The following is a 15278-nucleotide window of genomic DNA, read 5'->3' on the forward strand; positions in this document are numbered from 1 at the left end:
CACCTACCTCAGCCTCCCAAAGTGCTGGGATTACAGGCATCAGCCACTGTGCCTGGCTTCTGGCCATTATTTACTGGACTTCTCCATGTGCCAGGTGCTTAGTGCATACTGTTACAGTAAAGTCTCAGAACAACTCTTCGAAGGACGTATTTTTTCAGGATTTCCAATTTATAGGTGAGAAAATGGGCTCAGAGAGAAGTCATTTGCTCAAGAATGTCTGGGCCACTTGGCATCATCAACTCTGCAGTAGGTGACAGGCTCCGCTTGGGGCCAACCTGGAAAGGCCGGAGCTTGTCCAGGTGAGTTCTTGTGATTGGCAGCCTGGAGGAGGGTGGGGAGGGCTGTGGTGACAGCTGCCCTGCCCCCTTGCGTTGGGCCTCCCAGCCTTGCCTGCCGCCTGAGCTCCAGCCGCCACCTCAGTCGCTGAAATTCAAATCCTGGTAATTTGATTAAAGAAAATCAGAATCTGGAGCATCAGTGGAGTAACATCTATGCAATCTCCTAAAGATGAACACTCAGGGTCTCTAATCTGCCCCTCCCCAAATATCCCTGGGGTGAACGTCTCTGTATTTGTGCCTTCACAGAGCTGAATAAGAACATGTTTGGGATATGACCCTAGGAATAGAATTACGAAGTCAAAGGGTCTTGGATACTTTGCTGTACTTGAGGATTCACATCTGCCCCAGGTATGTCTGGCTCCTCCCCCTCCCTTTCCTGGGATAGGCCCACACCACCATGAAGGACCCATACTGCCCCTCCTGGGAGCTGGGATTGGAGCCCACCACTGTGTCTGGAGTCACTGAAGAGAAGGAACATCCTCCTCGACTGAGGGTTTAAGACCAAAATAGCCTATGCCCACTCCCATATTTGCTCTTGCCTTGTTTACAGAAAGCCAGAACCCCATGGAATGTGAGGATTGCACAATAAAGTCATCAAGAATGTCTGGGCCACGTGGTGTCAAGGTGAAATCACTCAAGGGTCAAGACCCCCTCTTGGGGCTCGCCTTGGGGCCCTGAGGAGTCTGTCTGAGGCCCTGCAGCCAGGCCTGAGTCTTCTGGTCCCTTCACTTCTCTAGGCTATCTCTCCCACAGGTCTGCAGGGAGTATCAGATGACAACATACTGTGACTTGTAAACCATAAAGTACTAGACATAAGTGAGGAGATATCATTATATTATAGATCCAAGAGTTGACAATCTCGGGGGTCAGAAGTCAGCTGCTGGGGGCTAAGCCCATATAGATAAAATTGGCCCATCCCTGCAAATATAAGCAGTTGGTAAGAGCTAAGTTCAAATCCTGGCTCTATTTACAGCCAATTCTGTAATTTTGGGACCTTAGGCCAACAGACTAACTGACTTTACCTCAGTCTCCTTAACTGTAAAATGGGACTAATAATGGTATATACTTCATTGCTAAAAGATCACAAGACACTTTGCAACAAATTTGGAAAACAGTTTGCCAGTTCCTCAAAAGGTTAAACAGTTACCATATGACCCAGAAATTCCACTCCTCCGCATCTATCCAAGAGAAATAACATAGGCCCACACAAAAGCTTGTACCTGAATGGTCAGAGCAGCATTATTCATAATGGCTAAAAACTGGAAACCCATGAATGAACATCACTGATGAATGGATAAACATAATCTGGTCTAGTCCTAACTCCCAGGAGGGGCAGTATGAGTCTTTCAAGTCCATGTGGGCCTATCCCAGGAACGGGAGGGTAGGAGCCAGACATACCTGGGGCAGATGTGAATCCAGAAGCACTGATACATGCTACACTGTGGATGAACCTTGAAGATGACAAAGAGAACAGAGTCCAGACATAAAAGGCCATATATTGTATAATTCCATTTATATGAAATACCCAGAAAAGGCAAATCTATAGAAACAGCAGATTAGTGGTTGCCAGGGATTGGGGGAACAAGGATGCAGAGTGACTGCTAATTGGTAGGAGTTTCTTTTGGGGGGTGATGAAAATGTTCTAAAATTAGAGTATTGTGATGGTTGCACAACTCTGTAAATATGCTAAAAATCACTGTACACTTTAAACGTGAATGTATGGTATGTTAATTATGTTCCATAAAACTGCTGGGAAAAAGATTCCAGGAGAAAGTAGGTAGAGCTTCGGGCAGTGAGTGGCTCAGTAAACGCTGATTATTATTAATGATTAGGTCTCACGAGATAATTTAAGGCCCCAGAAGCAGTGAGTGCGATGGGACTGCCAAACTTCTGGCTCAGGCTGGGCCTTTAAGCCTCTCTGCGTCCCTGAACTCACCTGGGTCTTCTCAAAGTTCCTCATAAATGAATGAGCGAAACAATCCCCACCCACGTCCGTGGGGTCTCGCGAGGAGCGGGGCTGAGGAGGCAAATGAAGAATCCATAGAGGAAGCCCTGGGCCTCCGGCTCATGCTCTGCAGTGAGGTGACAGGCCCGGCTTTGGGCCAACCCGGAAAGGCCGGAGCTCGTCCAGGTGAGTTCTTGTGATTGGCAGCCCGGAGGAGGGCGGGGACGGCTGTGGTGACGGCTGCCCCGCCCCCTCACGTCGGGCCTGTCGGCGCCCGCCGGGGTAAGGTGGGCGGGGCCCGGGGTCTGCGGCGCCCATTGGGCATGGGGGGAGAGCTCCCGGGAGGGCCTGGAGCCCCGCCCCCGTCCATGCGGCGGCCAATAGGCTCGGCGCGTGGGCGGGGCGTCGGTGGCGGCCGGGCGGCTGAGGTGGCCGCTGGGGCTCAGGCGGCGGGTGCGGCCGGGATGGCGAAGAGCAACGGAGAGAATGGGCCGCGCGCGCCCGCGGCCGGGGAAAGCCTGTCGGGAACCCGGGAAAGCCTGGCCCAGGGCCCCGACGCCGCAACCACCGATGAACTCAGCTCTCTCGGGTCCGACTCCGAGGCGAACGGCTTCGCTGAGCGCCGCATCGATAAGTTCGGCTTCATCGTGGGCTCGCAGGGCGCCGAGGGCGCGTGAGTAGCGCCGGGGGTCGGGACCAAGCGCGGTACCCACGAGGGGGGGCGTCGACGCGGAAGGAGACGCCCTCGGAACTCGCCGACACGTCCCCCTCCCAAGCAGGGACCACCAATCCCCCTTCCCTCCTCTGCCCCACCCCCACAACCCCTGCCTTTCCAGACCCGCCCCCTTCGCCGTCCTACTTCCGACCCAGGGGCGGACGGGCCCACACCTCCACCCCGCCACCTCCACCCTCCAGACAGACTGACCCGCCCCCAGAAGGGTCAGTGCCCTCCTCCCAGCCGTGGGACAGAACGACAGACACTGCCCCAAACCCACCCCTGCCACAAAGGCCTTAGGGATGATTGTCTCTGCCATCCCGACAGGCTCGCAGATGGCTGCCCCCCACTCCCGTCCGTAGACACGTATTCCCCAACCCTTCCCCTCCCACAAACGCCCTTGTCTCCCCACCCCACTGCCCCACACCAAGAGACCTCAGACCGACTTCAGGACTGACTGCCCTGCTCCCACCCCGTCCCAGGACAGACTGACCCTTTCCTCGAGGCAGACAGACCTCTGGATGGACTGACACTGGTCACTTCCCTCCCACACAGCCCCAACCTGGGAAAGACAGTCTCTTCTCCTCATGGAAGGGTCAGAGAATGGCCCCTACCCCCTCATACACAGCTTCCTCCACTGGCACTGGCAACAGGTGGGCAGGTACTCCCCCTTCTGGGCAGAGCACCTACTGGGCAACAGCACCCCACTATCAGGACAGACAGTCAGCTCCAGCAGCCACAGGAGCCAGTTGTGGGCTCTGTGCATGTCCTGGGGACATGCGCCTCCTCCCAAAGGGAGATCTTGGGCATGGGAGGGGGGCAGGCAGGGAGACAACAGCGTTCCTGTTCATATAGCACCGCCAGATGCCCTATCCGGAGAGCACCCAGGCACCCAGCTGGCAGACAGAGAAATGTGGGGCCGTGGAACAGCACCTTCCCTCCATGCTGGGCCACACGTTGCCCCACAGAACCCCCCGAGCCCAGGCCTCAAAGATAAAGCGTACGGGATGGCGGGCCCCTCAGGAAAGATGGACTCCACACCCCACTCCCATCCCAGCTGTACTGTCACTTGAGATCAGTGTTGTGCGCAGAACTGACAAGGCTCCCTCCTGATGTGTGCTTTCCATCCCAGTCACCAGTAGGAGCTTCTGGGACCCTGCCATGACCCTACTCCAGAGGATGTCCTTTCTCCCTTTTTCTGACCATTTGAGATAGTCCAAGGTCACCCCAGACTCTCTCATGATTTATGGAAGCGCTTTCACTGTCTAAGAACACCGATCACTTCCGGGATTTTCCCCAGCCACAGAGCCTCTTATTCACCTGGACTCTTTCTCCCTTGGAGAAATCCAGGCCCCTCCCCTCAGGGGAGTTCCCTGTTAACCACTGGCTCTGTCTCCTCTAAGCTTAGTCCAGGCCTTAGAGAGAGGGCGCCCCTCATTCTGAACCATCACCCTGACTGATGCTTCGTCACAGTTCCCCAGGGATTCGCTTGTGAGAACTTAGTGGGGACCTGGAGTGTTTTGAATTGAGGAGCAGTCACCAGGGATTAGGGCCCAGGGAGGGGTGTGGTCTTGAGATCTGGGAAAGGAGTTCCCAGTTGCATTTATGGGACCTTGGAAGGAAGAGCTCAGATTTGTCAGAGAATGCTACGGCATGAGAATTCCTACTACATGCTTCTCAGGCAGTCAACCAGATCTTGGGGTGAAGAGCAAATCGATATATTAGGAAAAAGCCAGACTTAGGAATTACACTTGCTAGCTTCATGACCTTGGGCAAGATCCTGAATCCCTGAGCCTGTTTACTCACTGTTAAGGACAACAGTAACTCCCACTTCCCAACGTTACTTTGGGGGTTAAGTGAGATCAGATATGTGAAAGTGCCTAGCACAGCGCTTGACACAAATAGTGGCCCAGAAAATGTTAGTTTTCTTTCTTTCCTTCTAAGGGTCTGAGAAATGAAGAGAAAAATGAGGGCATATCTCTGGTATTTGTGGGCAGAGTGAGGCTCCAGTGGAAGCACCTCCCTTTGGCCGTAGTCACCGTCCAGGCAGCCAGACATCTGTCTTCCCCACCCCACAACCACAAACACGGGGTGTGGCTCTGCAGACACCCTCTACGTCACTGCTGTCTGTAGGTGTGGGGCTGAGGTGGGATCCCAGGTCCACTCCTCTCTCCTCCTTCCCTCACTTTCTGGAGCCTGTCAGTCAACCCAAAATCTCTGGTATCTGAAAGCTTCAAAGTTCCCTACTTAGTTTATATTGTGGTTTCAAAAAAGCCAAGAGTAAGTCCCTGCCCAAGGCCATAGAGGGGAAGTTATGAGAAGTTTCAGGGTGACCACCCTGAACCCAGTCTCGTGGTTGAAGGCTAGGAGTCCATGTTCTATGCTAGAGAAGTGAAACATTAGCACTCATTGGTAGTGTGGAGATTGGTGGGGACTCTGATCCCAGATTAAAAGTCCATTTCAGCTACCCTGGGCCAAAGGTTGTCTCAAGACAGTTGGGTTGTGGAAGTTGCCAGGCCTAGGGGTAAGAAAGCAAGCAGGTCATAGGTCACCTCACTCAGGTGACTATTAGCTACATGGCATGAGGAGATCAAAAAATCATAGACTGCACTGTAAAGGATCTTTTTTTTTTTTGAAATGGAGTTTCTTGTCACCCAGGCTGGGGTGCAATGGTGTGATCTTGGCTCACTGCAACCTCTGCCTCCCGGTTCAAGTGATTTTCTGTCAGCCTCCTGAGTAGCTGGGATTGCAGGCACCCGACACCATGCCCATCTAATTTTTTGAATTTTTAGTGGAGATGGGGTTTCATTGGCCAGGCTGGTCTTGAACTCCTGACCTCAGGCAATCCGCCTACCTTGGCCTCCCAAAGTGCTAGGTTTATAGGCGTGAGCCACCATGCCCAGCCTATAAGGGATCTTAATAGATTGACCAGCTTAGCCATTACGTATACAGATGAGGAAACTGAGGCCTAGAGAGAAGAATAACTTGCTTAAGATCACAGCATATTAGTGGCAGAAGTAGGACCTGAACTTAGGTTTTCTGACCCCCAGGTCAGTATAGCTTCCACTGGCTTCACTGTTCATAAATACAGCCTTTGGCCTCTGTAGGACATCAGGTGTCAGACAGGTAGAACAGAAGGGTCTTAGCAGTCACCTGCCTGCTCTTACCTTCCCTGGCTTAGCCCAGCACTTTGGACTCTCTCAGCAGTATATGAGGCTAATAGAAGTGGCTCAGAAAGATAAGAGTATGTTGCCATTTCCAGTTCATTAGACTGATCAGCTTCAGGACTGGGAAGAGGCTCATTCATCTTTTTCTCTTTAGGCCTGCAGTGGACTAATTAATACTTATTTACTGGGAGACATTTCAAGTCAGGAAGCCGAAAATGGCAGGACATGGTGGCTCACACCTATAATCCCAGCAGTTTGGGAGGTTGAAGCGGGTGGATTGCTTGAGTTCAGGAGTTTGAGACCAGCCTGGGCAACACGGCGAAACTCCGTCTCTACAAAAAAATACAAAAAATTAGCTGGGCATTGTGGTGGGCACCTGTAATCCCAGCTACTCGGGAGGCTGAGAGGTGGGAGGATCACTTGAACCCGCGAGGTGGAGGTTGTAGGAAGCCAAGATTGCGCCACTGTGCTTCATCCAGCTCTTTTTTGAGACAGAACATGACCCAGTCTCAAAAAGAAAAAAAAGGCTGGACGTAGTGTCTCACACCTATAATTCCAGCATTTGTGGAGGCTTAGGTGGGATGGGAGGATTGCTTGAGCCCAGGAGTTCGAGACCAGCCTGGCCAACATGGTAAAACTTCATTTCTACAAAAAATACAAAAATTAGCTGGGCTTGGTGACATGTACCAGCCACTCGGGATGCTGAGGTGGGAGGATCACTTGAGTCCAGGAAGATGGAGGTTGCAGTGAGCCAAAATCATGCCACTACATTCCAGCCTGGGAGACCTTGTCTGAAAAAAAAAAAGTCCAGGTGTGGTGGCTCACGCCTGTAATCCCAGCACTTTGGGAGGCCGAGGTGCCGAGGTGGGCAGATCACAAGGTCAGGAGTTTGAGCCGTCCTGGCTAACATGGTGAAACCCTGTCTCTACTAAAAATACAAAAATTAGCCGGACACGGTGGTACGTGCATGGAGTCCCAGCTACTTGGGAGGCTGAGGCAGGAGAATCGCTTGAACTCAGGAGGTAGAGGTTGCAGTGAGCCGAGATCATGCCACTGCACTCCAACCTAGTGACAGAGCAAGACTCTGTCTCAAAAACAAAAAAAAAAGCTGAAGGTGACCTCAGAGATGGCCCTCATCACACAGATTGATAAACTGGAGGCCTGTGAGAAATTAGTCTCCTCTCTTCAGTCTATTAGGAGCAAAGCTAGGAATTGAACCTGGGATTCCTGATTCCCTGTCCTAGGCCTTTCCATTTCTTCACTTTGTCTGTCTTTGGAGCCTACTCTGCAGGGAAACTTTACTGAGACTGAGATGGTCCCTGTCTGCTTTTGAGTAGTAGCCACAGGTAAGAAAGCAGCTAGCCAGTAAATAATCCTGTGGGTGGCATAGACCAGAGTGCTGACAGCATTAGTTCTTCTGGCTTGGCTGGAGACCGAGTGGGGCACTGAAGCCCAGGAAAGGCCAGGCGCAATGGTTCATGCCTGTAGTCCCAGCCCTTTGGGAGGCCGAGGTGTGTGGATCATTTGAGATCAGGAGTTCGAGACCAGCCTGGCCAACATAGTGAAACCCCATCTCTACAAAAGTACAAAAATTAGCAGGGCAGTAGTGACACATGCCCATAATCCCAGCTACTCAGGAGGCTGAAGGAGGAGAATTGCTTAAGCCTGGGAGGTGGAGGTTGTGGTGAGTTGAGATCACACCACTGCACTCCAGTCTGGATGAGAGAGTGAGACCCTGTCTCGAAAAAAAGAAGCCCAGGAAGGGCCAGATGAGGAGAAAGACATGTTTTCAGCAGGGAAGCGTGGGAGGAGTGATGATACCTTTCCTGTCACTTTGGGGCAGGAAGAACAGACTTGTTTAGTGGTCCTTCTGTAGCATAGAGGAAATCGTCAGGAAGGGAAAGAAGGATACAAGTTGTATACTAGGTCTCCTGGCCTGAGGGAAGTGACCTGAGAGAGGTGGTCCCTGACCTTCCTCTTCTTTTCCTATATGATTGTCAGGTCTGGCCTCCTGAGGCTGAGAGCTTCCTACCCAGCTTCAGTCCACTCAGTCGGCAGGCCAGATGAGATGAGGAGCTATGTTCTCTGGATCCCATGGGTGTTGGCTTCCTGTTATGGGAGCAAGGGATCTGAGCTGGGCCCAGGGAGAAACATCTGGAATAGCAGTTGCCTTCTTCAGTTCCCATTCCCTGGGCCTTTCATTACTAGCCAATTTTGGAAATCATAGAACTGGCTTAATTGGCATCCCTATAGTTTAGTGTGTGCCAGTTTTTACTGGAGTGAGGTCAGGGCTCTCCTGGCAGGCCACATCTGACTCTTTGCCTTACCACCACCTTCTCTAGTTTGTAAACTCAGAGCATCTACTTTTCTTGAGCTGTTACGGATCCCAGGAGGGCATGGAGCTGGCGATGGAGTGGACCCTGGGTGGCCCATCTGGAAGGGGGCATTTGTACATATGGGGCCCTGGTCTGTGACTCTAGACCACAGGTCCTCCCATTTTCTCTCATTTTTCCCTTCTTAGCCTCAAAGGAAAATCCAGTTTGGTGGCCCTGTGAGTGTTAGGGCGTCAGACAAGACCTGACTTGGTAAAGGAGGGAGCCAGAACACCAGCTGCTACCCTGGGAAGGTGCCTGCGTGTCCGCCTGCTAGGAAACTAAGCTGTGGGAAAGAGATAAGACAGTAGCACCTACTTGATGTTTTGTCCTACCAGCATCTGGGCCTGAAACAGGAACTCCCAAGGGGCAGCGAGGCCTGGCTCTGGCCCAGCCACCCAATCTCTTTATACCAAGGTGGGTGAGAGAAGGTGCTGTGTGCTCCCTCCTCACACAAGCGCCAGAGACTGACTGGCTGTGTGATCTTGGACATGTTGCTTCACTTCTCTGAGCCTCAGTTTCTCACCTGCAAAATGGTTATGATAACACTGACTTTGCAGGATCATTTTGAGGCTTAAATGAACTAATGTTTGAAAAAGTCTGGCACAGGATAGGTGCTCAGTGAATGTTCTCCCTCTTAAAGACTGGAGTGGCTTGTGGTTCTATCTTTTCATTTTTTCCTTTCCATCTTTGGCTATAATGATGAGCATCAATGAGGCCCAGCCCCTGTGGGCAGGAGTGAACCCTAACCCACGGTGACTCTTCACTTCCCCTGAGAGGGGTGGTTATCCCTGTACTGTGGATGAGCACACTGAAGACCTGAGGAGAGGGTGCCCAAGATTTGCCAGCTGGTAAATGGCAGAACTGGGACTAGAACCTGTTTCTTGGCACTGAATCCAGTAGTAACTACACCTTGCTAAGGTGGCAGCAGGCAGGGTGCCAGGTGCTTACAAGTCCTTAAGGCCCCCACACCCAGGGCAGGAGTTAGCAGGGATCTGGCTGCCTCCCCATCCCAGTATGGAGGGCAAGGCAGGTCTCAGTACAGTGAAAGGTGATGGCCATCAAGCAGGAGAAAGGCACAGGGAGGAAGATCCTTGGAGAGGTCCTGGAAGCATGGCCAGATCAGGCCTGGCCTAGTCCTCCCATAGGCCAGAGTCCACATCACATTGGTCTTGACCCCAACATGCTATGTAATGGCCATTTGACTGACATCTCGTCTGTGCCTTTTGGAAGAAGTGTTACTTTGTAGATTAAGCAGAGATTATGTTCCTCATACCAGAGAGGAATCTAAAGGTTGAAGAACTCTTGCTGTTAGTGAACTGTGGAGCCAGATCAGAGAGGGATTCCAGGTCCTTCGACTCTCACCCAGTGCTCCTCTAGCTACATAGCACTACCCATTCTCTTCCCCATTCTCTTCCTCAGTCAAGCTTATTGAGCCTCCAGGCTCAGGATGCATTGCCGACTAGAGCAGAGCCCTGCCATCACCCATCCATTGTCCTAGCTGACCCCTTTATCCTGCAGACAGTGCACTTGAGGGATAGGAGGCCTCCTTTAAACTGATTAGTCTGTCCCTGGTAAATCTATTGCCGCAATCCTGGGTCCAGAGACCCTCTCCAGCAGGGAGAAGGCTGTGCTGGCCACCCCACTGGCAAGTCAATGCTTCTGATACTTAGCATGCTTAGAAGCCACCACCTAGGATTTCAGGACAGCTGCCAACTTTGGCTTTCTCTGTCTCATCCTTCCCTTTCCCATCTTTCCTGCCCCCACCCTACCCTACTTCATTCTATGTCCTGTTCAGTTCTTCAGAGGCTGCCATAGTTTAGCATGCACGCCTCTTCAGGTAGAGAAATAGAAAGCAGACCCAGCAGCCTGGGAGAGCAAGCCAAGGCTTACTTTTGCCAGCTTATCCATCTTAGCAGTGAGCTTAATTTACCACACATTTATTGAGCACCTACTCTGCCAGACCCTGTGATCTGGACAAGAGATACAGAACTGAACAACACGTCTTGTGTTTTATTGGCCTCAAGGCAGTCACAGACTTGCTGAAAAATAGAACCACAGATAAATCTTTACAGTGTTGAGTGATGAAGGCTCAGGATATAGACCTGATCCTGCCCTCACAGGGAAATCAGACATTAAACAAGAAGTTATAACTTGAGGCATTCAGTTGCTCTGAGAGTATAGAGGAAAAAGCAGCCAGCCCCACCTACAGGAGCCTAGAAAGTAGTAGCATTTGATCTAGGCCTCAGAAGAGGCAAGGCAGGGCAGTCCATTGGATGAGAGGGACCCCATGTACAAAGTCCTCCCAAAAACAGTTGTTTGAGCATGTATGCCAAGAGCAGAGGTGACAAGAGGAATGGGAGGCAGTAGGATGATAACAAAGCAAGGGGAGGTTAGGGAAATGGGTTGGGCGGTCTGAGTCTAGCCTTGACTGTCAGGCTGAAGCCTCCTGTGGTGCTTAAAGGTTAGTCCAGGTCTGGCATGGAGGATGGCATAAAGAGGAGCTGGACCGCAGGCAGTCAGACCTGTTGGGAGAATCAGGGATAGCCTAAAAGGGCTGTGGTGAGGCCTGGAAGAGGTCTGGAGCAATGAGAATAAAGAGGCTGGCAAATCGGCTGGGCGCAGTGGCTTATGCCTGTAATCCCAGCACTCTGGGAGACCAAGGCAGGTGGATCATAAGGTCAGGAGTTCAAGACCAGCCTGACAACACAGTGAAACCCCATCTCTACTAAAATACAAAAAAAAAAAAAAAAAAAATTAGCTGCGTGTGGTAGCTCATGCCTGTAGTAATAATCCCAGCTACTCAGGAGGCTGAGGCAGGAGAATCACTTGAACCCAGAAGGCAGAGGTTGCAGTGAGCCGAGATCGCGCCATTGCATTCCAGTCTGGGTGACAGAGCAAGACTGTCTCACAAAAAAAAAAGGCTGGCAAATCATTCGGGCTTGGTTCGTGACTGCTGTGTGGGCTGATGGAGAGGTAGGAAGGCTCTGGACTACCTGAAGCAGCCTTGGCCTCTTACAGAGTCCATTCTGTAGCCCTCTGGCTATAGGGAAGCAAGGCCAACTGTGGCCTTCCTCTGAAGTGGGCAGTGGGCTGCTACTGACTCTGCTTTGTCACAGCTCTGGGCTCCCCAAGGTGCCTGGTATGGCTGGCATGCTCAGGGCACATCAAAGAGTTCCTTGTCTCCTTCCAGCAGGAGAGTGAGCTGGCTGACCTGGTTGGGGAATGAATAGGATAAGTGGTGTTGAGCTTCATGGTCTCTGCCTGGCAGACATGTTGGATGGCAAGGAAGGATGTAAGGAGAACCACAAGAGAGGAGTGGATCCTGAGGACATGGAAAACCTACCTTAGGGTGGTATGGCAACTGGGGAGGGTGGGTTTGGGCCTTTGGACACAGCATAAAGTGATCAAGGGGAGGCAGATGGCAACTGGGGGCCTGTTTGACCTCACCTAGCACCTTTATTCTGTTCTTAGAGGTGGTACATTGGCTGGGACAGCATCTATGAGAAGGCAAACCCCTCAGCACCTACAAGAGACACCACCAGCAGCATCTTGGAGATGAGAAATTCTGGCTGGAAATGCAGATTTTAGGTTAGTGTGTGAGAAAGGGCTCTGAACCAGGCACAGGGGTCAGAGTGTCAGTGATAGCTCCATCACTGACCTTTTAATATGTGACTTAGGCACATTCCTCACCTGACCATAGGGCTGATGCTTCCAGTTTTTCACCCAGCACTTACTATATGTGCAGCCTGTGCTAGGCTCAGGATATAGACCTGATCCTGCCCTCACAGGGAAATCAGACATTAAACAAGTAGTTGCAACCAGCCTGGGCAACATAGTGAGAGCCCATTTCTGAAAAGATAAATTAGCTGGGTGGTGCGTGCCGGTAGTCCCAGCTACTAGGGAGGCTGAGGCTGAGCCTGGGAGCTTGAGGCGGCAGTAAGCTATGATTGTGCCACTGTACTCCAGCCTGGGTGACAGAGCAAGACCCTGTTTCTAAAAAAAAAATTTTTAAGAGAAACAAGTTACCAGATGTGGTTGTATATAAAGGACTGTGAGGATCAAATGAGGTAATTAGATTAAGAGCACGGTGTAAACAAAGACTGCTGAACAGAGATCTGGAGACCTCAGCCCTGGGCCTTATTGAGCCACTAACTAGCTGTGTGACCTTGAGAAAGTTGCTTAATCTTCACCCTCCCAGGTTCAAGCAATTCTCATGCCTTAGCCTCCTGAGTAGCTGGGATTATTGATGCCTGCCACCAGGCCCAGCTGATTTTTGTATTTTTAGTAGAGACAGGGTTTTGCCATGTTGTCAGGCTGGTCTCAAACTCCTGACTTCACATGATCCACCCACCTTGGCCTCCCAAAGTTCTGGGATTACAGATGTGAGCCACTATGCCCAGTGAAAATTGCTTAATCTTTTTAACTTTAGTTTCCCCCACATAAAAATAACATAGTTTGTATGTATGTGTGTATGGTTTTTTTGTTTGTTTTTGGGATGGAGTCTTACTCTGTCACCGGGCTGGAGTGCAGTGGTACAATCTCAGCTCACTGTAACCTCTGCTCCCTGGGTTCAAATGATTCTCCTGCCTCAGCCTCCTGAGTAACTGGGATTACAGGTGCCCACCACCATGCCCAGCTAATTTTTGTAGTTTTAGTAGAGATGGGGTTTCACCATCTTGGCCAGGCTAGTCTTGAACTCCTGATCCATCCAGCTCAGCCTCCCAAAGTGCTGAGATTACAGGCATGAGCCACTGTGCCCCACTGTTTGTTTGTTTTTTAAGAGACAGAGTCTGGTTCTGTCACCCAGGCTGGAGTGCAGTGGTACAATCACAGCTCACAGCAGCCTCAACCTCCCAGGCACAAGCGATCTTCCCACCTCAGCCTCCTGAGTAGCTAAGATTACAGGCTCGAGCCACCATGCCTGGCTAGTTTTTTCCCTTTTTGTAGCGATAGAGTCTCACTATGTTGCCCAGGCTGGTTTCAAACTTCTGGGCACAAGCGATCCTCCCTCTTCAGCCTCCCAAAGTGTTGAGATTATAGGCATGAGACATCCTACTAGCCAAACTAAGGTAGTTTTAATGGGATGGTGTTGAAGACAGCTACATCTGACATCCTGAGACTGACCTTGGAGTATATGAAAAGTGCCTTGAAGCCTGGGTAATATAGGGAGACCCCATCTCTACAAATAATTTAAAAATTAGCTGGGCATGTTGGTCTGCAGCTGTGGTCCCAGCTACTTGGGAGGCTGAGGCGGGAGGATCACTTGAGCCGGGGAGGTCAAGCCTGTAATGTGCCATTATTGTACCATTGCACTCCAGCCTGGGCAACGGACTAAGATCCTATCTCAAAAAATATATATATATATGAATAGTGCTTTGAGATGTTCTCCGTGTGGTACCATGCAAGTTCGGGAGGATCACCATGGCACATACCACAGAAGCTAGTGCTCCCAGCATGCTCTGTTCCTCCTGTGAGAGGATCTCTCTTATTGATTGATTGAGACAGGGTCTGCTTTTTTCCCAGGTTGGTCTTGAACTCCTGGCTTCAAGTGATCCTCCTGCCTCTGCCTCCCAAAGTGCTGGGATTAGAGGCATGAGCTACCATGCCAGGCTGGACTTCTCTTTGTGTGTAGGGTATAGGATCAGTGTCCCTCAGGTCTTTGGGGAATGTAATCAAATCAAGGGATGCTTTGATTTATCTAGCTTTTTTTTTTTTTTTTTTTTAGGCAGAGTTTCACTCTTGTCGCCCAGGCTGGAGTACAATGGCACAATCTCAGCTCACTGCAACCTTTGCCTCTTGGGTTCAAGTGATTCTCCTGCCTCAGCCTCCTGAGTAGCTGGGGTTACAGGCACCTGCCACCACACTTGGCTAATTTTTGTATTTTTAGCAGAGACAGGGTTTTGCCATGTTGGCCAGGCTGGTCTCGAACTCCTGATCTCAGGTGATCTGCCTGCCTCTCTTTAGTCTGCAAGGTGCTTTCATTTCCACTGCCTCACAGTAAACCTTATAGGAGCAATGGGAAATTGGTAAGCTGTTATTTTACCCTGTTTACTGATGAGGAAACCAAGGCTGAGCAAGTGATGGAACTGGGCCTGGAACCCAGCACTCCTCCTTCCCAGTTTTCCATCTTACCAAAGTTAGTGACCACTGTGTGGCCTCTCCTTCCCCTCCTGTCTCAGCTGTAGGACTTCAGCCCAGCCCCAAGTGTCTGCACTTCTCCTATCAGGCTTCTCAGGTTGTTTTTGTTGCTAAATTATCATGGTGGATGACACAATTCCTGCCCCAGGACTCCACACACAGCTCCTCATATATATCCCAAGACAAGGCAGGAGCAGCTGGGTCGTGAGTGGCCCAGTGAAGGAGCATAAGTGTGGAGAACTCCTGTCCTTTCTCAGATCTTTGGGCCTTGGACACTGTGAGTCCAGAAGTGATCTTCTCCAGCCAGCCACTTTTAGAGAATGCTGCTGCTTTCCCTTTCATCTCTGTCTTGACTTCAGAAAAAAGGAGAACCTAGGCCGGGCACTGTGGCTCATGCCTCTCATCCGTGCCTATAATCCCAGGAGGTCAAGGTGGGCAGATCCCTTCAGTCCAGGAGTTCAAGACCAGCCTAGAAACATCATAGTGGGCCGGGCGCGGTGGCTCAAGCCTGTAATCCCAGCACTTTGGGAGGCCGAGGCGGGTGGATCACGAGGTCAAGAGATCGAGACCATCCTGGTCAACATGGTGAAACCCCGTCTC

General features: G+C 51.1%; 1 protein-coding gene and 2 long non-coding RNA genes across 5 annotated transcripts in view; 2 read left to right on the forward strand and 1 right to left on the reverse strand.

Annotated features, from left to right (window-relative positions):
• Positions 1-147: 147 nt before the first annotated feature.
• LOC108283328 lies at positions 148-2599 on the reverse strand. The gene is made up of 2 exons (XR_001816788.2): positions 2275-2599; positions 148-437 (listed from the first exon to the last, which is right to left on the reverse strand). It is a non-coding gene; the product is annotated as an uncharacterized LOC108283328 (long non-coding RNA).
• LOC119467076 lies at positions 194-976 on the forward strand. The gene is made up of 3 exons (XR_005195602.1): positions 194-299; positions 585-686; positions 889-976. It is a non-coding gene; the product is annotated as an uncharacterized LOC119467076 (long non-coding RNA).
• A 68-nt stretch (positions 2600-2667) lies between the features above and the next one.
• TBC1D10A (TBC1 domain family member 10A) overlaps positions 2668-15278 on the forward strand; it is a 36833-nt gene continuing 24222 nt past the window's right edge. For 2 of the 3 annotated variants that reach the window (XM_017499617.1, XM_017499618.1), the window contains exon 1: positions 2668-2956. In XM_017499617.1, coding sequence (XP_017355106.1) covers positions 2748-2956 — 209 coding nt within the window. In that variant the 5' untranslated portion in view covers positions 2668-2747. The remainder of the gene's footprint in view (positions 2957-15278) is intronic. The other variant, XM_037728211.1, reaches the window with a different exon arrangement.

The sequence above is a fragment of the Cebus imitator genome, unplaced genomic scaffold (assembly GCF_001604975.1).
Source record: "Cebus imitator isolate Cc_AM_T3 unplaced genomic scaffold, Cebus_imitator-1.0 Scaffold258, whole genome shotgun sequence".
In the NCBI taxonomy this organism is placed as follows: Eukaryota; Metazoa; Chordata; class Mammalia; order Primates; family Cebidae; genus Cebus; species Cebus imitator.